General features: G+C 38.6%; 1 protein-coding gene across 1 annotated transcript in view; it reads right to left on the bottom strand.

The window, feature by feature from the left end:
* Window positions 1-3,040: 3,040 nt before the first annotated feature.
* The window catches only part of DLGAP2 (DLG associated protein 2), an 83,698-nt gene continuing 65,594 nt past the window's right edge, over window positions 3,041-21,144 (bottom strand). Inside the window, exons 8-10 of the mRNA XM_057371990.1 lie at window positions 15,818-15,909; window positions 11,295-11,447; window positions 3,041-8,992 (exon numbers count right to left, since the gene is read on the bottom strand). Coding sequence (XP_057227973.1) covers window positions 8,774-8,992; window positions 11,295-11,447; window positions 15,818-15,909 — 464 coding nt within the window. The 3' untranslated portion in view covers window positions 3,041-8,773. The remainder of the gene's footprint in view (window positions 8,993-11,294; window positions 11,448-15,817; window positions 15,910-21,144) is intronic.

The raw sequence follows: 21,144 nt of genomic DNA, 5'->3' as shown, positions 1-21,144 counted from the left end.
AGGATCACCCTATTTCAGGGAACTCGTGAAGGTTAAGAGGAGCTAAGAGGTTATTGGAATTTTGGCTAGAAGTGCTCAAGGCCTGAGTTCTGATATGGCAGTACAGAGCTGCTGTGAATGATGCTCCATGTCATAATTTCCAGCGTTAGGAGACAGACAAAAACAACCACTCAGCTGCTCTAATGACCTCTCCCTAAATTTCATTCTCATTAAAACTGCTGACATATAGCTGGAAAATTTKGAGCCTTCCACAACAGGTACTAAAGATGAAAATTTCTTCATAGAAGCAATGAGCCATCAGAGTATCAAATGTTGAATTTTATTGGTCTTACTGTCAAGACCTTTCACAGCCTCTTTGTACACCACCTGTCCATGGTGTACCTAGCACCAGTCATTAAATAAGRAGATGTCAGCTTCCACCTCCAGGTGGTTCAGGATGCCAAAATTCATCATCTCTGTGTTAAATTTTCAAACAAATACCTTTATTGAACTCAATCCCTTCTYGGCAAGACACCCCTGAGGGTATCTTCCACTTCATTATCCTCTCTTTTTCTGATGACTGCAAAACAAATGACAACTGATGGGATGCTGCTCTTCATTTTAATTAATAGCATCTCACATTTCCCATCAATTTCTCTCCTGTGTCTGYGTATCTGTTGTTTCTTATCTATTGGTTAGGCTGTAAATTCTTTGTGGTATGGGAAAATTTTCATTTTGTAAATGTACAATGTTCAAATGGTCTGTAGCTAGAGGTCCTAAGAATTATAATGGTATATATAATAAATGAGCAATAAAAATCTAATGATTCAAGCAACTAARCACTTTTCTATGCAAAATAAATTCATATTTTTCATATTATTTCTGATATCTGCTTTGTTTAGACTAACCTTTGTTTCATGCCTATCACGGTTTTTTTCTGATCAAGAAATGTGGCAAAGTAAATTGATCAAATTTTCTGCTGAGTTTGTAAAGTCATTCCCAGAAGGAGACTTGTCTGCCCTGAAAGGAGCTGAAAACCATGAAGTAGGCTAGAAGCTCTTTTTGGTTATTCTGTTGCAAACAGTAAAAGCATAAAGAGAAATGCTTCAGGATTCACCTTGTCAAAAAATAAAAAAGAAAAACAATCAGTTACTTCTGTGCACAAGTAATTCAGTTTTGAKGTTTTTAACAAGCAAAAGAGACTAGTATTCTTTCTGTTAGCGATACACAATGTTCTCATTTCAAATCAGTGGATGGCATTCTATACTCATAGAATTAATTTCTATAAATCAAAACGAATCAATGGAATTGCATAGCTTATTCCATTATATGCTTTTTTCCTTCAGGTTTTATTTGTTTCTTCCTTTGATTTCAGCTAAAATCCTATCAAAATTATTTTTTTAATAATTAATTTCCTAATGTTTCAAAGGCTAGAAGTCTAAAGTAATAATTTAGTACTGTCTAAAAATTGTCTAATTRAAAATGTCATATTTTAACTAATACAAAATTCAAAATGTAATAAAGAGTGTACTCTATTTTTTCTCAAAAAATTTAATTGCAGAATTATTTACAGGAGATGAACATAAACAATACATAAACCAATTGAAAGAGGCAGCTTCATAAAAGAGCCATGGGGCAAAATAGTGAAGCACATTTTCTTACAATCAGCTGGAGGTGAGTAGAGAACCATGAAAAAAGAATAACTCAATAATAAAACAATTTTCAAATATGTCTTCAAAGTAACAAATAACATTCTGGTAAAGAAGATATTACTGAGAAGCAAGAAATTATTGTAGCAATGAAACAACATACTGTACATTCAATTTAGGTATCCTGCATGCTACTAAATAGAATTTATCAAAAGAACCATAAAAGCATGAGAAAGAGAATTACATAAAATAGTTTAATTCTAGTGAAGTGTAGCTTTATACAGATGGTGAATATTTGGCACTCAGTTCATCCTCATTGTTGATATGATTTCTTATGTATATATATATTTATATATATTTATATATACTTTTAATGATAACTAAACAGCTAGTTTCCTGGTTCTAACATTCCTTGAAGTTCTATAGGAGGCATTTAATTTTGTCCTTAGGCCACACTTGATTATTTTGGCATGTCCATGGTAAATGAAAGTATGAGTTTTGTCTCTGTACAGAAAATCCTGCACAGTCATAGTGGCTTTTCTTCAGGAAAGAACAGTTCTAGAGCATATAAGCCAGGCTACTTGAAAGGGAATTTTATTTCAGTAAGGAAATTAATARATAAATTGAACTAAATAATACATACATGCTGAGCCCTTTTAAAATGAGACAGCCATGCTATTAAACYTCCAAAGGGTAAATCAAAAGATGGATATGAGCATGTGGAATACATGGATAATTATAAACAAAGCCGGCATTTTTTTGTGAGGACTCTCTTCCAAGCCTTGAACCTGCTACTGAGCCCTCTGCATGACTGTGACCTACCTGAAAAGAAGAATGAGCTCCTACTGAGTAATGGCACACTCGCTGCCTTGAATGGAGAGTCCTTCCTATCTGAGACTTGCTGAGTCAGATTATTATACTGATTCAGATCTGATATTTCTTTCTGGTTTCAGTTTCTGAGCRTTGATTCTAACACAACTGGGATCAGAACTTAGCCTGAAGCTCTACAATAATCCATCTCACAAATAAAAAACTTGTATGACAGTGAGGCTTTAGGAATTGGAAATAGTGTGTTGAAGGAGAGAGTTGCAAGGTAAGGAGAAGAAAATTCCTCACTAATGGGTTGTGTTTGTGAATAATGACTATATATTCAAATAAGCCTCCCCCTCATTTATGCTTAGGTGAAAATATTCATGRTTTTGTACCTAGAGAAGTAAAAAATCCTGTCCAACAAAACCAATTTAGAAAAATAACAATTTGGCCTTAATAAAATATAGAATTAAATTGCCAGCTGAGGAAAACTCTTCTGTGTTTGCTCAGTTAAAGAGCAAGCTGTGTAGATAAACTAATTTACCTTAACTACGATCCGACTTCAAAAGCCTGGTTTTCTTCTGGTAATGAAGGGAAATGGGAGAGAAGCTGTGGAAAGGTGGATCACTGAACGTGCAGTCTTCTTCTGCCATCTTCTTTTATGAAATGCAATATGCATTTAATGAGAAAAAATCTGGAATACCRTTTTTAGATGAAGAATCGTAGAATCGTTTATGTTGGAAAAGACATTCAGTAATGAATGCCATGGCCTCTTTCAGCTATTGGAATTTYATTTCATTAAGAGGAGCTGAATCAGCCTACATATGCTGGCCAAATTTTCTTTTGGGCAAYGTTCCATTTCAATTTTGGTTTTATACTTGCTGTCCTGAACAGCCTATTATGTAGTTAAACAGCTACAGCATTATGCCATAGAGGAAGCTGCATTTCCGAGATAAATTAAGCAATTTCTCTGGATACAGAGAGCTTAATTCCTGACAGAACTCTGTGTATGCATAAGAGTGTGCTATAAAACATCTGTTCCTGGAAGATGGTCCCTGGAAGGGAATGTGGTGAGTAGTTGCTGATGGGCCATGGTGCTGCAGTAGGCAGTGAACCTGCCACAACTGGCAGTGTCGAGGATGAGCTGCAAGAAAGTGGCACAATCTACAGGAATGTGAGTGTTGGCTGTGGTTCCCGGGCCCRGTTGTCTGGAACCATGACAGTGAAAATCGTTATGTGTGTCTATAGATCCGTGTAAATCTCCTCTTTCTGTTCTGTGCAGTGTGAAGCAGTGGCCTCTCCTCTGCTGGTCCTGTCCATGCAGAGAGGGGTCCCCATTGCTCTGCCACACCAAGAACCCTCGGGGTTAGGGCTGAGTCTCACTGAAGAGCAGCTGCCCAAACCTAAGCACAACCATCAATCCTCCCCCTGTGCCCCATGCCATCCCTCGTGCCAGCTGGGCTGGAGGGCAGGCTCGGGTAGAGAGCAGGGYGCYTGGGGAGGCTGCCTGTGCAGGACCMCGGGTGGATCTCTCCCGCTAACAAAGCCGGGGAAAATGCACTTGTGAAGGGGACACTTGCCAGGATTCCTGACCRGGAGGGCTCAGCTGCAGGTGCCATCAGGTCCTGTGCCTTGCACCAGCCACGGGTCTCCTCTGGCACCCTCCCAGCGAGCTCCTCCACTGCAGGGCCCTCACTGCCATTGTCAGGAGCAGAAAAGGCAGAGTTTGTTCTGGAGGATTCATTTGGTGCTCATCACTCCCTGCCTACTCCCTGGAGAGAGTGCTATGAGCACTGATTGCCCTCATCTCTGCTTTGCTCAGGCCTTCCTCTTGGTTCAGCAAGTCTTTGCTCTCCTTCAGCACAGGCTCAGACTGTGAGGTSCCAGATGCTGGAAGGGTCTGTGGAAGGAAACGCCCCAGCAGTTGGGAGAACCCCCAGCATYCCGCCACGCTGGGTGACCTGTTCCAGCTGCAGCCCAGCCTGGAGCTCRTGTGTTGGCTAATAAAGTGCTTGGAGATCCTTCTGGATGAAAGGCACTGTGTAAGTGTGGGTGCCAACCTGTCCTAGAGCAGGAGACACCTCTCTAGACATTGAGGGGTTTGTTGAGACTCCTCCCCTCGAGCGCAGTTGGCGGGCRGGATCCTCACATCACAAGATGCTCGAGGAGCAGTAATGGGAGGAACGTTGCTCTTTGAGCTCTTTTAAGCTCTGAGGCTCTGGTTTCACAGGTTTTCAGTGCACACAGCCTGACACCTGGAGCTGCCAAAGCAGCTTCAGACCTCAAATTGGCATGCACGAACCAGCACTCGATGGGTCAGCCCCCGGTGTGCCCCCTGCCACTGGTGCCAACACAGAAATGCTGAGGAGGACACCAAAGCCACCGACTGGGCAGGGCAGGCTCAAGGCTTTGTGTGCAAAAGGCTGAGCTGGGCTGATGTGGAGGCTGCTGCTCTGAGCAAGGGGCTCYATGGAGAGGGCCTGGGACAGAACGGTGGCACTGCCTGAGGTGCCACAGGGCCAGGAACCTCTCCAGGGCATCGCTCCCGCAGGGCACGAGGAGGCTGCGGGCCACTTGTGACACATTGGGCCACGTGTGACACCATCACGTCGCTGTTACTTGCAGAACCACCCTATGACCAAACACTCCTTCTCTTTATATGAGATGCAGTGCTGAGAGTACTAATTTACTGATACCACAGGACATGGGCTTATTTTAAAACAAATCATTTCCATTGTATGAAATATATGTTATATCTGTCTATATATATGAAATTCACACACTTCCCTATGCACGCTTTAATTCCTTCCTGATTGATCTCAAATCTAATATAATGTTAAGGTGTAAGAATGAATTAAAGTATAATTTTTGGTATTAAACTGTACAATGTTTTTCATCTTTGCATTCTGCCAAAGGCCATTCTAATCAGGTTGACATGAAATAATAAATTGCTTCATAATGTACTTCACCAAATTACAAAGAATTTAAAATCTAAAAAAATATACAAAGCAAAAATAAGTATGGTAAATACCAACAATTTTACCATTCAGGACTTTTTCCTTATTTAAATTTTCTGACTTCTGTTTATTATAGTTTTGTTTTACAGGCAATGACTAAATGAACAGAGACTTTCTATAATTTTAATGTACTGAAATACATATGAATCCAATTAATATTTAACACTAGACTATTTTRCTGTGTTCAGCTGTTCTGAGTGGGTCTATACCATGAACTCTCAAAGGAGAAAGCATTCCAGTTCCTATCTTTGTGTTTATTTATGTTCCTCCCATGCTGGTTTTGTGACTGACTTTTGTTTTTATGATGTGGGGTCAGATTACAATTGATCTGTTTATATGTTTATCAAGATATGGTGTTTCTCATGTCAGAGACTGAAGCAATCTGACTTTGATTTATTTGCAACACAAATGTGATAAGCATAATGTTATCTTGCTAAGCTAACCAGACGTACAATATGTAAATTGAAATGTCTTATTTGCCTTAAAAGAGATAATGTTACCTGTACAATAATTTAATATATTGCACTTAAAAATGTAATGTGCACAGATAACATATTATCAGATTTGTCAGTAAACATCTAGTTTAATTTTGATCCTTTCCAATAGCTTTTTGTGTTTTTCTTTTTTTTTTTGTTTTGTTTCTTTGCTTGTTTGAACAAGGTGGAACAAACAGAACTAATAGATTCTTAGATCTTATATTGAGCATTTTCTTATAACAGCAGGGGAAATGTAGAACACAGACTCCTCCAGGTCAGTATTATTAGTCCAGCTGGGATCTCAGTTTATCTGTAATCTGCTGGRTTTACAATTTCTCTCCATAAAGTCTGATTACTGGCAGGATCAGGTACAGCTTGTCTCAATCGCATGGCCTGTTGCTGCAGGTGGGAGGGCTCAAGCGAGTAAGGCAAGTGTGATTCCTCCTGGAAACATACATGGAAATTAGATAAAATATATCAGCTGCCCTATGTATGCATACARGTGTGTGTGTGTCCCTATTTTAAATCTCTTCATTCTAGGAAAAAATACTGGCTTGGGTTTTGTGTGGAAATTCTAATTAGCAGCTCCACTTTAAGATACCAGTTTTCAAGACTAAAGATGCCAATGTCTTGCATGTAYTTTGTATTTAAAATTGCACAATAAATATAGGAAGTGTCAACCATATTGTACACTGCCTAGGATTCAGCTCTTTCTGTAATAGAAAATGCCTTGAAAACACAAGGGATGGGAAATATAATGTTTTCATCTATAGAAGAATATTTCAGGGATTTATTATTTTTTATTACTTTATCTTTTTTTTTTTTTTTTTTTTTTTTTTTTTTTTTTGCATTCTTGAAGGATATACATTCGTCTTGGTTTTTGCTTCAAATATAGTTTAAGGCTATTTGGTAAGGTATATACCAGATACCAGGCTTATTTTACAGGGGTGTCTTCTCACAGAAACTTCTCAAAACTTCATCTCTTAAGATTCATACCTTGAAGCCAAGCATGCTTTATCAGCTGTCCAAAGACAGAACTCATGCTTAATACCACACACTGTAGGAAAAAGAAGGAAAAAAACCGAACAAATAAACAAAAGAAAACAGATTTGAAGCAATGTCAGATCTGCATAACCTACGGTATTTCATGTTTTCAGTCATCCATCAGGCTGCAGGGTGCGTGGGATTTGGATTTAAAGTGCTCAACAGGTGAAGAACCAAAGTGCTCGAGTATAATTAAATAGTTGTTCTGCCTATGGCTAAATACATTGCATTTGTTAAAGCAGGTAAACAGGGAATGCAGTAGCTGGGGCTGTCTGTCTCACTGGGTTCTCACTGKTTTGACCTAAACTTGGATTCAGTAGGATTCAAACATTGGAACTGGGGCTGCAGGTTACTCATTTTATTGCGTCTTCACCTGAAGACTTCTAAGTGCTGGATTGCTTGATTGGTTCTGGAAGGTAGGTGAAGTGGAATAACTCTGTCTTAATTTGTTTTAAACGAAAACCTCTTGACTGCAGTGGCTACCACTACTCTCTTCTGACAATGTGAGGCTTGAAAATATATTATTTTCCATACATTCCATGGAAATGGAAGTGCTGGAAATCACTTATCTCTTGAGTCATGGTTTTTTTTTTTTTTCCCTATGTATGAAGCAAGCAAGAACCTTATTCTTGCCATAAATGATACTGCATAGAAAAATAGTTCTTAAAAAAACCCCAAAAAAACGAACAACTGTAAACCACAGTTCACCTTTACCTTAACATAACCATTTAAACTTATATATACTTACCACTCACATTCATATTTCTTAAACTGTTTACAACATCACAACTGGCATTTTAAACAAGCAAAATTTTTTTTGTTCTCAAGGATACCCTGGAAACTCAATTGTTATAACAATTTGAGAGTTTGAAATAGTACATGTAGCACAGCTCTTGAAATGAAAGAGAGAAGGTTTATAAAATAAATATTAACATGTAAAAGAACTGTTAAAAATGCAATGAGTGGTCCAAAGGAGCGAGAATAAMTTTTTCTTTACTCATCTTACTACAGAAGATCTAACTTTTTAAGGCTTCCGTTTTCCTTTCACCCATCACTCAAGTCCTCTTGCATTACAATTTTGCTTAGGTTTCAGTGTYGTTATACTGCTAACAGCAAACGTTTCTGCGTGGACATTCCCACCATCACCAGACTTGTATGCTTCTTGGTTTCTGATGAACTTTGGAGTTTTAGTGACTGGATATCCCTGTTCATCTCCAGAAACTTGAACGAGATGAGAGGCCTAACGTTATTTTGCAGTAACAAAGATGAGAAGAGTGGCAGAGTGCATGAGTAAATATGTTAGCTGGGTTCTAGGAAAAGAAACTGGAGGTCAAGGAGATAAATGGGTTCTTTCTTTCCTGCTCTTTACATTTGTAGCACCTTCTACTTGGAATAGCTAATGCCTCTAGTGAATGGTGAGATGCACCCATTTATAGTTTGTTATTCTTATCCCTAATTATCACACATTTTATAAAAATATAAATAACAAAAAGTAAGCTGGGTTCCATCTCAAGAGGTGTTTCTTGTTGTCCTCTGAGAATATGTTGGATAAGTCAGGTCTTGACAAGCCCTATCCATTGTAGCTGATTGTAAGTCAGACAATAAATACAAAAAGAAGTCRTTCTTGCGGTGAGCTCAGCAAATTCTGAGGAAATCAAAAGCATTCCACTGTGCTTATGGCACAAAGAACACAACAGCAAGGGCATATTTAGTGGAGAGAATGAGACAAAAATTACCAGGTAAGTGACAAACTGTACAAGCATTTTGTTTAAAAAAGGAACTCTGCAGCATTCTGTCTTTAAAGCCGGGTTTGAGCCTCTGGGATATAGATCTCAATGCTGTCTGCACGCTCTGTGGCTGAATTCTGCCGGAAAGAGGCTGCTCGCTTGGCAGCCATCAGCCGTCTTCTGGCTTCTTGTCGTTGTCTGTCAGGTAGGTCCAGAGATTTTTCTCTTGTGATAGGGAATTTTCCTTTTGGGGGCTTCTTTGGTACAGGAGGAGGAATCTTTCTTTCTTCCTGCAATAGGGCATTAAAACTAAGGGTGAGGTGCATGCAAAAGGTACTCATCAGCAGAGCATGCACATCGAAGACATGAAATGCAAAATACTGATTACATACATCAAGCATGCTCAATTTGTGCTTGCCCATCAGCTAATGGATTACATGAACAGCTATCCACACTAGGGACACTGACAAAGCCCTCTTGTTTTGACACTTATTACACGTTCTGTGGTCCTGTGCCTGAAAAAAGACTGCGCTTCCTTCCACTGTCCTTGCAGGTATCAGCACATGCAATCTGCACACCTCACTTTCAGATGGATTTATTTAATTGCAGCTGACACATTATTACAATCATTATAAACAGAAACACACACTGTCTCTCCAATAAGAATTCAGCGCATCTGTGTGGTCTGATCAAGTGAAAAGACTCTCTAAGATTAGCGGGACAGGATTTCTGATTAAATTAATCATACTGAGTTTAGCCTCAGCTGGGTATGAGATAGCAGCTGTGTATACATGTCTATTAGTTTAGTCTCCTCCAGGAATTGCTATATGGAAACATTCAAGCGCCAGCCAGAGAGGGAAGATTGGGCTAATTGTTCTGCTTGCCAGCCTGGGCCATTTTAAAGAAAATTATTCTGAAAAGTTATCAAATTATAAAGTGAAAGTCAGTAGATTTTATTACCAAAGTAGCTGTGAATTTCTCTGCAGGTGTTAAATCAAGAATTGTTTTGAAGCATGAAATGGATATTTTACTCCATTTAGAGACTGTGAATTATCATATGAGGGCCTATAATCAAGGCATTGTACACTAATTTAGGTTAGAAGAGACAGACCTCTGGAGGTGATTTCATACAATCCCCATTTAAAGTGCATTTGAAATTAGATGCAACTTTGAAGTTAAATCAGTTTTTTTWAAAGTTATGTTTAATACTGGACTGCATAGCCCTGAAGATGGAGACTCCACAACTTCATTTGTATAGATATGGTTATTAGGATAGATGTTTTTGCTATATAATTTCTTAAAGTAATAGTAATAGTCCAGAGCATGGGCTGTTCCTTATGGAGAACACAGTTAACTTGATGCACAGCAGGATTTGAATAATACAAAAATTGACCTGATATACCTATGGTTTACAGACTCTTCATTGGTTTTTGTTTTTTGTTTTTTAAACTCATCTGAGTCTACTTCTGAAATGCAATAGCCAAGACTAAATAACTAAGGTTATTAAAAAACATTGTTCTACATTAAACACGAACAGTGCAGCAGCCTAAAGTACTATTCCCTATGATAGCCAGTTTTTCCTGTCTTTATTTTCTGTTTCCTGTTCTCAGGCAGGAACATAAAGGCTCCACTCCTGTCATCCCATCTTAATTTTTTCCCCCACTTTTGGTTATTTCCCTCTTAAGAATATCACTGTTGCTGYCATTATAATTTCTTACTTCCAGCTGTCACTAGTAAGCAAGAATTGCAAACTCACCATCCACCAACCCGTTGGCTGAAAATTAAAATCCAAGAGGAGCATGAAGAAATGAAAAAGTTGTCAAAATGCCTCCTAATTCCTCCCAAACCAAACAAGTATTCACCTGAGGCCAACAGTACTGACTCAAACCAAATGCTGTTTTCATCTGACTGATACAAYAATCAGCAAGGGATAATCAAGTGATGAAGTTCTAGAGAAGGGAAAGGCAGTTTCAGAATGACACTGCTTTTATGGGCAATTTTCTACCTTTGGCTTGCAAGCACAGTGTGGGGCATCTCCGAAATCATGGAAATGAAGGGTAAAGGTGTGGGCAATTTGCCATAGTACTTTGTCCCCCAAAAGTTTGTGGGCTGAACTTTAGTATGTCCTGCCCTATGTTTTGTCACGTGCTCTTATCTCATTCCTGTTCTATTATCTGTTGTGTCACACAGGTAGGGTTAAGCACTGCAGTGCTCAGGTTTGAGCTGCCCCTAATATAGCGGAATGCAGAATTTACCTTGTTGGAATTCTCGGGCTATTGTCTTCAGTCTGAATTAACAAGAATATATTTCTGTTCTAGCCTTTAGAATATGAATCCAAATAATTTGAACAAAGTGTCATGGAGTAAACGAGCCCAGCAAAATCCATTTTATTTATTATACAGTTCAGCTCAACATTGGTAAAATAGAAAATAACTCCTCATATCTGATGAAAGTTTCCATGTAAAAATTGGGCCATGCCAATTAAGTACTTCCCAGGGTTAGAAACCTATTGAGTTTCACTTTTGTACTTAACACAGGGAGACTGAAGAACTACAAATGGGGAATAAATGGTATTGCCCATGGTCTGCTTACCTTCCTTTCAGGTGATTCTATTATTTTCCATTCATTGAGTTTCAACTGGTGCAATTCATCAAACTTCATGCTGACGTCTTCAATGGAGAGCTGCAATAAGTCCCAGAAACCTGCAAGGTCCTGGGAGGTTGGTCTGGGCATGGCACTCGGGTCCTGTAATGCACAAAGGAGAGAACGTGGCTACTCCAGGAGGCTTTCAGTGGGGTGCACTGAGGCAGGAAGGGCACTGTGCCAGATTTCATCGCTGCAGCCCTGCTCAGTGCCAGGGCTCTGTGTGCCTTGCAGCTGGGAGCTGTGACTGGAAAGCTGTGCCTCCTACACAACCCAAACATGAATGAGTCGGATGTCACACACGAGCTTTCTTGAATCTGCGGCATGGGAAGTTCCTTAGCACCATATGCTGTGCTGACCTGCATTTCTAAAARGGAACAAACTGACAGCCTCTGTCTGCTGATTATTAAAGGCAAGGGGAGGGAATGTGATTTGTATTCCAGCCAGCCTGAAGACTTTCTGGTTAAAAATTACCTTCACAATAGCTGCTTAGAAGACAAAACAATGCCACAGAGATGTTGTCAGCTTACGCTCAACTTGATGTTTACACTGTCTCGCAYTTTCGAATGTATACATGAAGTATGAAATTTTGATGGCATGCTTGGATTTTGTTCTCCTGAGAGTTGAATCACACTCAGGAAATTGGGAAGGCACTACCACCAGGTACTTCAATTAAGAGGCTCTGTGTGCATAAGACTTAATGGACAAACATTGGTGGTAACAGTTAGCAAGATGATCCTCTATGTGATTATTACCATTACGCCAATGCTGGATAAAAATTGTATTATAAAATGGTATGCAGACTCTTAACCCTAAGCTTTCTGAGCACTGGTACTAGTTCAAGAAGACATCTTTGTCACTTTTATGAATGAGGGCTAAATTGGTAAACAAGTCTGTGAAGGGGATGAAGAAATGCCTTTTTCCKTCCAGGACAGGAAGAAGGAATTATGATGATCTAAAACATGGAGCTGGGAGAGATGAAGTCAAAACCAGGCCAAACAGACTTTGGATACYCCCCTTCCTAGGCAAAAGTTGTAAAGACAAGTTTGCTATGTTAGCAACACTGCAGTTATTGCAGGCTCTGTGCCTCACCTTCCACAAATCCAGTGGTCAAAGGCATTTTATATTTTAACATAAGCCTGCAGCTGGCTAGAAACTGGGAAGATAAGTCAGCATTGCTGTTGAATTCCTCCCTTGAATCACACATTTCTATGGGTTTTAAACTTAGAATTGCTGCTCAGACTTGGGTTTACAAATGCCTTTGTAGGAGATGAGAGCCTGGAACTATGCATGACAACATGCAGTGTCACCCATACCTAGACCCCTGTTGGAATCTGGGCCAAGAACAACTCAGAAATCTTCTTCACTAAAAGAATGGGTCTCCTTTTAATAGTAAGCCTTAGGGATTTAAAAGAATTAGCCATACTGAGTATAACAGACTTCTGGGAAACATAACAACTCCAGATTAGTGTTTACTGAAAACTATTTATTTGGGTGGATCCTAATTTACTATAATGCAATTTAAAATTTATGTCAGTGGTTTACTTACTCTACAGAGGTCAATATCTCAGGCTTTGGGAACTCACTCCCTGTGTGAAACTCATGAGGACAGTTCCACAGCAGTCGGTCTTATCTTGCAGTCTGCTCTCTCCTGCCTGGTCTCAGGCTCAGTCACTGTCCTCAGTTCCCTCTAAATAGGCAGGAAATGATGCCACTCCTTGCAAGGCCATTGCCTTCTGAATCAAGGCTAATTCTTCTGTGCCTTTGTGCACCCAGCTCTGCTCATGGCGTTTGTGCAGACCATGGCCCCCAGCACGACTCTTGCAGAGGGCTGTGCTGTGTGTGGTCTGGACACAAGAGGGCTGCCTCTTGCTTCTTACACATCCACAGCTCACAAATAAATGCTGGCACAAATGAGTACTATTACAGCTAACTAAGTTTTGAGAAGATTGGCTCAAACCTGCTTCTTCTCAGAAACTACTCATTTATTTCTCTCTTACTTGGAATTCAGCTTTGCAGCCTTCCTTCTGAAGGAAGCCTAAAGCAAGCAACAAGTACCTAGCTGGTGCTCAAGCTGCTCTGTTTTAGCCTGCAACCATGACACAAGCTGAGAAGGATCTATGCTGAGTAGAGAGACTGGAGGAGGACACATCAAAGGAAAAAAAAAGGGTGTTGCAAAAACTAATATGAATAATGCAGAATGGACTAGTTATTAACCAGTAATGACCTTTTTTCTAAGTAGTTAGTGCAAACAGTATACATGTAGGAGATAGCCAGCTAGATTCATAAAAAAATACTTCAYTGAAGTTTACATTTCTGTGAATTTACCCTAAGTGAGAGTCTTTGATAAGAGCTCTTAACCCAGAGCATAATCAAATGTGCTGCTTGAAGTTCCCATGACCCTTTAGAAAAATCCAGAGGTGAGCTTCCTGGTTAAATTTCAGTTTGAGTAAGTATTTTCCTCTTAAACCCTTGTTACATTTTGATAWGGCAGAAGTAAATCCTATTGTTCTGTGTCCTACGTTTAGGCTTATAGTTGCCGAACACTGTCACAGAAACCGCCTTGTGCAGCCCTGCATGTGCTGGGTGTTTTGGCAGGGGGAACACAGACGCCATCAGCATTCCTGTGGGGCACTGAGATGCTTCCTGAGGATCCTATGGAAAGCTGGCTGTCGATATTCAGTGACTATTTAGCAACAAATGCTATCATTAGGTACGGGAAAAAAAAGCCTTCGAACATGAATGATCTAAAGTCCAGTTTTGCAGYCGCTGCTTTCTGCAGAGCCCATGTCTGATTTAATGAAACTGAAGGATATTCAGAGCCCAAACTTTGAGAGAGGGAGAAAGTTGCTGTTATGAAATTCAGAGGTTTATTATTCAAATAAGAAAAAGAGAAGTAAAATCCTGCCAGCTTTCTGGTCGTGCTGTCTACAAAGCTGCAGATTTCTCCTTGTGCTCCTATTGCTTTTGCAGTAATGAATTGCTCTTGCTCCCAAACAGCTGGGGGCTGTGCTGAGCAGGAGCTGCTGTTAGAGTAATGCTCTTGAGCACAAGTGCTGGGCTCACTTAAAGATAAATGGAGTGGAGTGGAGGTTAGGCTCTCCAAATCTTAGTTTGCATAGCTTAATCAATCAGGTAGTGGAGGGCATTTTCAAATTTGCAGTGAGAAACTTTCAGACAATGAGGAAGATTCCCTCCTTTTGGTATGAAACAAATTTACTATAGGGAACACACATGATTTAATTGATAATACAGATACGGTCAACTGTTGCTTGTCTGACTTTGTGTATTTCCTCTGTTACTCAGTAACAGCTATTAAAATTCCTGTTTTGACAGAGCTTTTGAAGTGCATAATTGGATTCTTTCCTAATGAGGACCGTATATCTTATTATTTTCTGTGAGAACGTATGACATTTTTGGCATGACTTTCTCAGTGTTATTTCACTGCAGTTTCTGGTATTCTGAGTGTTAACTTTAGGGATGGAAAGTAGCAAGCAGGTCTTTGCAGAATGGATGTTCTGCCTTGGAAGTTATGAGACAAATACCAATGAGCAAAGAAAAGTATTTAAGCAGATGTCTAAGTTCTGTCTGCTGTCCTGCACAMAACAAAATTCAGTTGCTTTCAATATATGAGGTGTAGGGACAGTCAAAAGGAAAAGGTACACTYGATATTTGAGAGAGACACAGAAAGGTGTTCTACCACCAGCTGTRGCAGGAAGAATTAYGTTCTTCTATTGATTAGTATCATCKTGCCACAACRTTKGTATCACTGATGGCTGCTGTCATATTAATGAAGATAACATTTTGAATTGAATTAGTCTCTAATGAACTTCCAGAACAATAGCAGTGACTCTCATAAGTAATATAATGCATCTGTTCTTTTAGCCCCAGGACATCTTATATATAATTGGCAATGCAAATTATCCATCCCAATTTTATGAACATTTTATATATCTAATTTCCATGATCAGTCCTATTTTTGGGTAGGTACAAAGCTGGATCATGTATTCTCCACTATTCTATTTTGCTRTTTTCCACTGATTGTAATGTGAAAATTTCCCCCTTTTGTACCTAMAATATAATTACTATACTAGAATATTTCAAAAACAAGSCATCATATTATGTCTCAAAAAACTTGCATTTGTTCCCTTCTCATTGTCTTTTCTTTAATAAATACAAGAAAAAGAGAAAAGACAAAACATAAACAGGCTGAAATTACTGAAATTGTGTATTTGCTTCAAAAAAAATTCTACTAGAATCATACTTAAAGACTAAGGTAAAAAAAGGGTGAAGTAAATGTGGGCTATGTAAATAACATTTCAGAATGCTACTGTTTGGGTACTTGATTTTTTTGGTTGTTTTTGAAGTAAAAATATGAAATTCTAAAATTTTAAGTGAAATTTAATGGAATGTGAAATATTATKGATTAATAACATTCAACTCTTAAAGAATAGCCAGGCAAAGTGACTTACCAGATTTTGTTGACAAAGCCAATAAAATTGCTGGAATTTCTGAGACATGAGTAGCTGAGCACTTCCAACAGCACTTCGGATCTTACCTAGGACTAAACATACAAACAGATTATTACCAATAATTTCTTTTTTTTGCAGTACATACAGTATCCATCTGAAAAATATGAAATTCCAGCTGAAATTTTTGTTTATTTTAAAAGGGAAGTAAATATTTGGTTTTGTTGCTCATGATTATACACAAAAAAAAACCCTAAAAATCACTGTGGTAGAGGAAAACTCAGTGGCACCTTATCTTTTGGCAATAATAAATGAATACTGAATGATATATTAATAAGTTCAAACAGCTAAGACTTTATTTGCTTAAGGAAGTAGAAAAAAAACAAGGGACTATATTCAGTTTCCGAAAGTGGGCATCCATCCATCCATCCATCCATCCATATGTTTTTGAAAATACTCTTAAATTTCAAAATAAATGACACCTCCCCCACTTACATTTGCTCATACAATTTGAGAGCTGTTGAAATTGTCATGTCTAAAGATCCAGTTGGATGCCTGTTCCTTCTGATGTCAAAGGGACGTGTACCTTAGATAATACCTCTGGTTCTGCAATTGCAAATCACTTCACTCTCTACACTTGTGTGGATGATCCCTGGGTAAGCTCCCTTTATCCTGTCTGTTCTGAGGGTAAAGTTAATGCATTCAACTGTAACATAACATATTCCTACCATAARGATTAGATCCTCAGAGAATTACATCTCTGAGACACGTTTTGGTACACTCATCAGGAATTACAGGCTGCCTTCCCAGGAAAATACACAAAGTCCTCAGCACAGGAGCTTCAGACAAAGTGGGACACMAGCAGGTGCTCCAGGACTTTGCAGAACCAGGATCAGCCCCCCAGGATGTGTTGGTCTTTCCTCCCTGTCTGTGTACRTGCCCTTTACAGAATGCACTGGGGAAAAGGACCAAACTCATTTTACTTGACTTCTGTTCCAAGATTCATCTGTCCATATTAAAATTTTTGAGTGCTTTATAATCTGAGCTCAGCACCTCAGCCATGTTAGGCACTTATTTTCAGGGGAGTTGAACTTCCTCCTGGAGATGCTTCTGTCTTTCTACTGACAGTAGAGCCTAAGGGGATTGGCTTCTCCCTAAGAAATGAATTCATCCTGACTCCCACATTTGCTGGGATAAATACCACACTTTGGTAGGTGGCACCATGCTTTTCTATACCTCCTTCCTACATATCCTTTCCTACACTTCCTTTCCTCTACAACCATCTCTATGATGAAAAAGCAACATTTTAAAAAGCATTAYAAGCTGTGGTCTCAATCAAAAATTATTTTAGCTGGAGAATTTCCAGATCTTTAATTAATGTTAAAAATATAGAGAGGTGGGGTAAGGGTAAAAAGGAATTACTCTGATATATTTTACTTGATTTTAGAGAAACCAAGTTTGATATTCAAACAGAATAGTGAGTGTGGAATAAAGCTAAAGTAGTATAGCACAACTGATCTGCAGCCCATGACACAGAAACATTAAACTATGGCAGGGTTTAACATTTTGTTGTTACTTAGAAAAAGTATAGGAGGGCATGTGAAAACAGTATTTTGGTAACAGGTTTTACATTWTAATTCTGCTTTGTATAGACCAGTGAAACATCTGCTCACCTACAAGTAGCAGCAAGAGATAATTTGAAAGTTTTGGGCTCTAATTACAAACTCAGTAACTCTCAAGGCATGTGTTAATATGTAGAGCTCTGGTTCTTAAACTCTATTCCATTTTCTGTTAGACAAACAGTATAGCTGTGCCACAACACTAAATTAAACAGCAATATACATAATTCATCAGTCCTGTGTGACATCCATTGTGAAAGGGTTAAGTGGTTCAGGGCKGCATGAGTAATTCACTGGGGTTGTTTTTGTTTTGTTGGCCAAATGATATAAAGCATTCTAATTGGTTTGGGGTTTTTGATCACCAAACGCCTCACTTTCCTCTACAGTGTTGTTGGCATACAGAAAGGAATATTTTGAGTATTAAAAACTGAACAAAYGTATGAAAACATAAACAAAAATGTTTCATTTCATCTGAAACAAATTGCTTAAATGTGGTTTTCAGTATTTTTAATAAAGGCAATGACTAYATTGACAAACAGCCTTGTGTCCTCCTTTTTTCTCTCAGTGATCTGTAGCTTAGGACATTAGACAAACTCYCTTTTCCAGGATGAGGAATTTGCTGTAGCAGGTCCCTGACATCACCTATTCCATGCTATGTTCACYGATTCACTGGGCAAAGAAAGAGTGGGGATGACTCCACGGGCTGATGGTTGTATTGCTTATCTCTAGAGAGTAAAGTTCAGTTTGAGTTTCCTCAGCTGAATTTCACAGCTCATAGTTCAAGTGCAYAGTCTGAGTGAGGGGCATTGGTTTTAGCTCTTCTGTAGAAATGTAGAACCTGACAGAATCTATACATGTCTGATAYTTTCTGGTGAATCTCAGTTACCCAAACCCCCACATTAAATAAATATTATTCTTATCTTCCTTATCATGAAACATCATGTCAACAAGAATTAGTGACTTAAAGGTCAGTCAGACTGGTCAAGACTTAGACACYGGTGATGTAACGTTTTGGTGGGACACACATCTGTCAGGGATGTAAGATGGGGCTGGTTGCATGTGCCACTGAGTCTCGGTGCTGAATACACATATATAATTACAGCCTAGCATTCGYCCAAGATCTAACTCTATTTCCATTTTAATAAGTAAATCAGAAGTAATAAAACATAGAGGTTAGAATCCCTCATATTCATGCTACTCTGCCTTGCTGTAATTAAATTAAAGTATTAAAACACTTCAACTCATAATCTTTAGCACAATATTAATAGACATCCAAAGCCTTGTTATTAATTTCATGCATTGGGGAATTATTCTGATGAGTGCAGATTGATTATCTCCATGAAAGAATGATGAATGTTAGACACTGGAGCGATTGAGATGTTTGGTGATGACTAGAAGATTTTTCTTGTAAATAAATTATGATGAAATCTACCAATACACAAAACTAACTAGACATAATAGTCATATAATCCATATACCTCTCTCTGTTAAGATAATGCTATATTTGCCCAAATGTCAGGAAAGAGTCACACAATTAATTAATTAATTCTGCTCTCTAAAGCACTCTATTTTTGTTGTGTGATCCTGTATGACTTCAGTTTTGAACATATACAAAACCCTGACCACGACYTCAGCAAAAGCAGACTCAGCATTTACTCCCTGGTCACAGATTGTACAAATTGTGCAATTAACACAATGATATATTTTCCTGTCTATGTGTGGAATGGAATTGCTTGGGAAATTCTACAAAACCTTGTAATCAAAAATTATTTCATATCATTAATATAGAGGGGGGGAAAGTTAGGTCTATATTGATGAAACCGAATATAATCTGATGCTGTAATGCTGATCTTGACAGCTTAAAAGCTTTGCTCAATTGTGCCACTGCTGCACCAGCAGTGAGAAAATACTAACAATCAATCTGCCTCTGGCATTCATTACTGTTTATTTAAATGACATGTTTTAATTTAAATTTTCATTCCATTTGATCATTCAATTTTCCCCTTATACTTGTAAATAAATTAGTCCACAAACAACCTGAGAAAATATGCCTGGAAAAAATATTGAAACTGGCATTTAGCTCATCCTCCTAACTCAAAGTAAGGCATGATATCTGTCTAAACTCTAAAGCTAAATGAGGACTCTTTAGAAATATCTTTTTCACTATCAACAGAGCATATAGACACAAAAATAAATATATAATGTTCAGATGGCATTTTGAGACAACACAGCCCCTAGCCAGCAGTGCTCTGGAGGGTAACAGAACCCAAYTGGGACTTGCTGCAAATTTGCTTTTTACCTCAACAAAGCTAAGTTCAAAGAGGAGAAATTTCAGGAGAACAATACAAATACTAGGGGGAATTCTTGCATGCTACACTGTAGGAATTTACAGACTCTTTCAGTCCTGTTAAGACAGTCTTTAGGCAGTCACAATTCTCCAGCTGTAAATTTCAATATTTCCTGAAGGATAGTTTGTGAAAAGCATTAGAAAATTATGTCAGTAATTTCTCTTTGGTTAAAGGAAATTATATTTGGTCAAACACCTAAGAGAGCTTTTATGGATAATTAATGCATGAATATAGCAAAATCAATTGGTTGTGAGGATTTTTTTGTTGATTTTCATTCCCCTAAAATTATGGGAGATTTTACTTTGTGTTTTTTATTCTATTCAGCCCTATTAGTAAAGCCTTTGCAGTACTGTGGAAATATCAGCTAGAGGATTAGCAAGGGAAAGTCCAATATCCACAGAATTGAGTGGAATGGGAAGGGAAGGTGATACTCTTAACTCCCACTCTAACACCTTAATTTTTTTTCCCACTAGAGATCACATTACTGCTATGCCAGCAGACCTCCAAAACCACGAAGCAGCAGCAAAACAAAGCGAACCTTTCTTCTGGCATAGTTTGTCCTAGAGTTAATTTTTGCACCTATCTAGGATTTTTATGTGAGAGTAAACTCTGTGGAGCTGTTCTCCATAACAAAGTACTCCAGTGGCCAAGCACGTGGCACTAAGAAGCCCAGGGCATTGCCTTCTTTCCCCTGCCAGACCTTGCCTGAAATTCTGGGCTGGGACTGTGGCTCCCTCTCCCTGCTTCCATCACTGCCCTCAGGGGAGGCAGAGTCCTGACTCTCTTGGTCTTCAGCAGCTTTGTGACACTTGAAATTGTTTTTCTTGTCATCACCTACAGAGCAGTAACAGCCAAACACAATTTTCAGGGTGTGAAACTGAAACTCCAGTCAGCACCCATGAGAAACACGTATCTTTGCCTGAAGGTGCCTTGTGAGTACAAATGACCAGATGTCTAACCCTAGGAACTGTAACAGCCACACATCTGTATTTTWTACATGTATATCAACAAACAYACACAYATRTATGTAYACAAAATATATACATATATATAATRAACAGTTAGAGCACAAATAACTGYCCCCCACAAACAGTATAAKAACTTTGCAGARACTTCAAAATAAAATTCATGGCAACTGGCCAAATAAACAAATTCTGTGAAAAGAAGGAGAGAAGTTATTTTTGCTGCAATGACTATCTTCTCTAAGACCTGATGAGTGAAGTTTTAAAACAACATTACAGGAGAAAAGCTACAGTGAAAGAAAAAATCAATATAGCAATCAGACAGCTTTTGGTGATCTCAGGGCTGTTGTATTAATGCCAAAAATGAAATAGTTTTCTAAAATGCAKTTCTATATTAACTC

This window comes from Malurus melanocephalus, unplaced genomic scaffold (genome assembly GCF_030028575.1).
Source record: "Malurus melanocephalus ecotype Western Australia unplaced genomic scaffold, MMel_1.1 scaffold_6, whole genome shotgun sequence".
In the NCBI taxonomy this organism is placed as follows: Eukaryota; Metazoa; Chordata; class Aves; order Passeriformes; family Maluridae; genus Malurus; species Malurus melanocephalus.
Note: the sequence above shows the minus strand (reverse complement) of the source record. Positions and strands in the feature narration are given on the sequence as shown.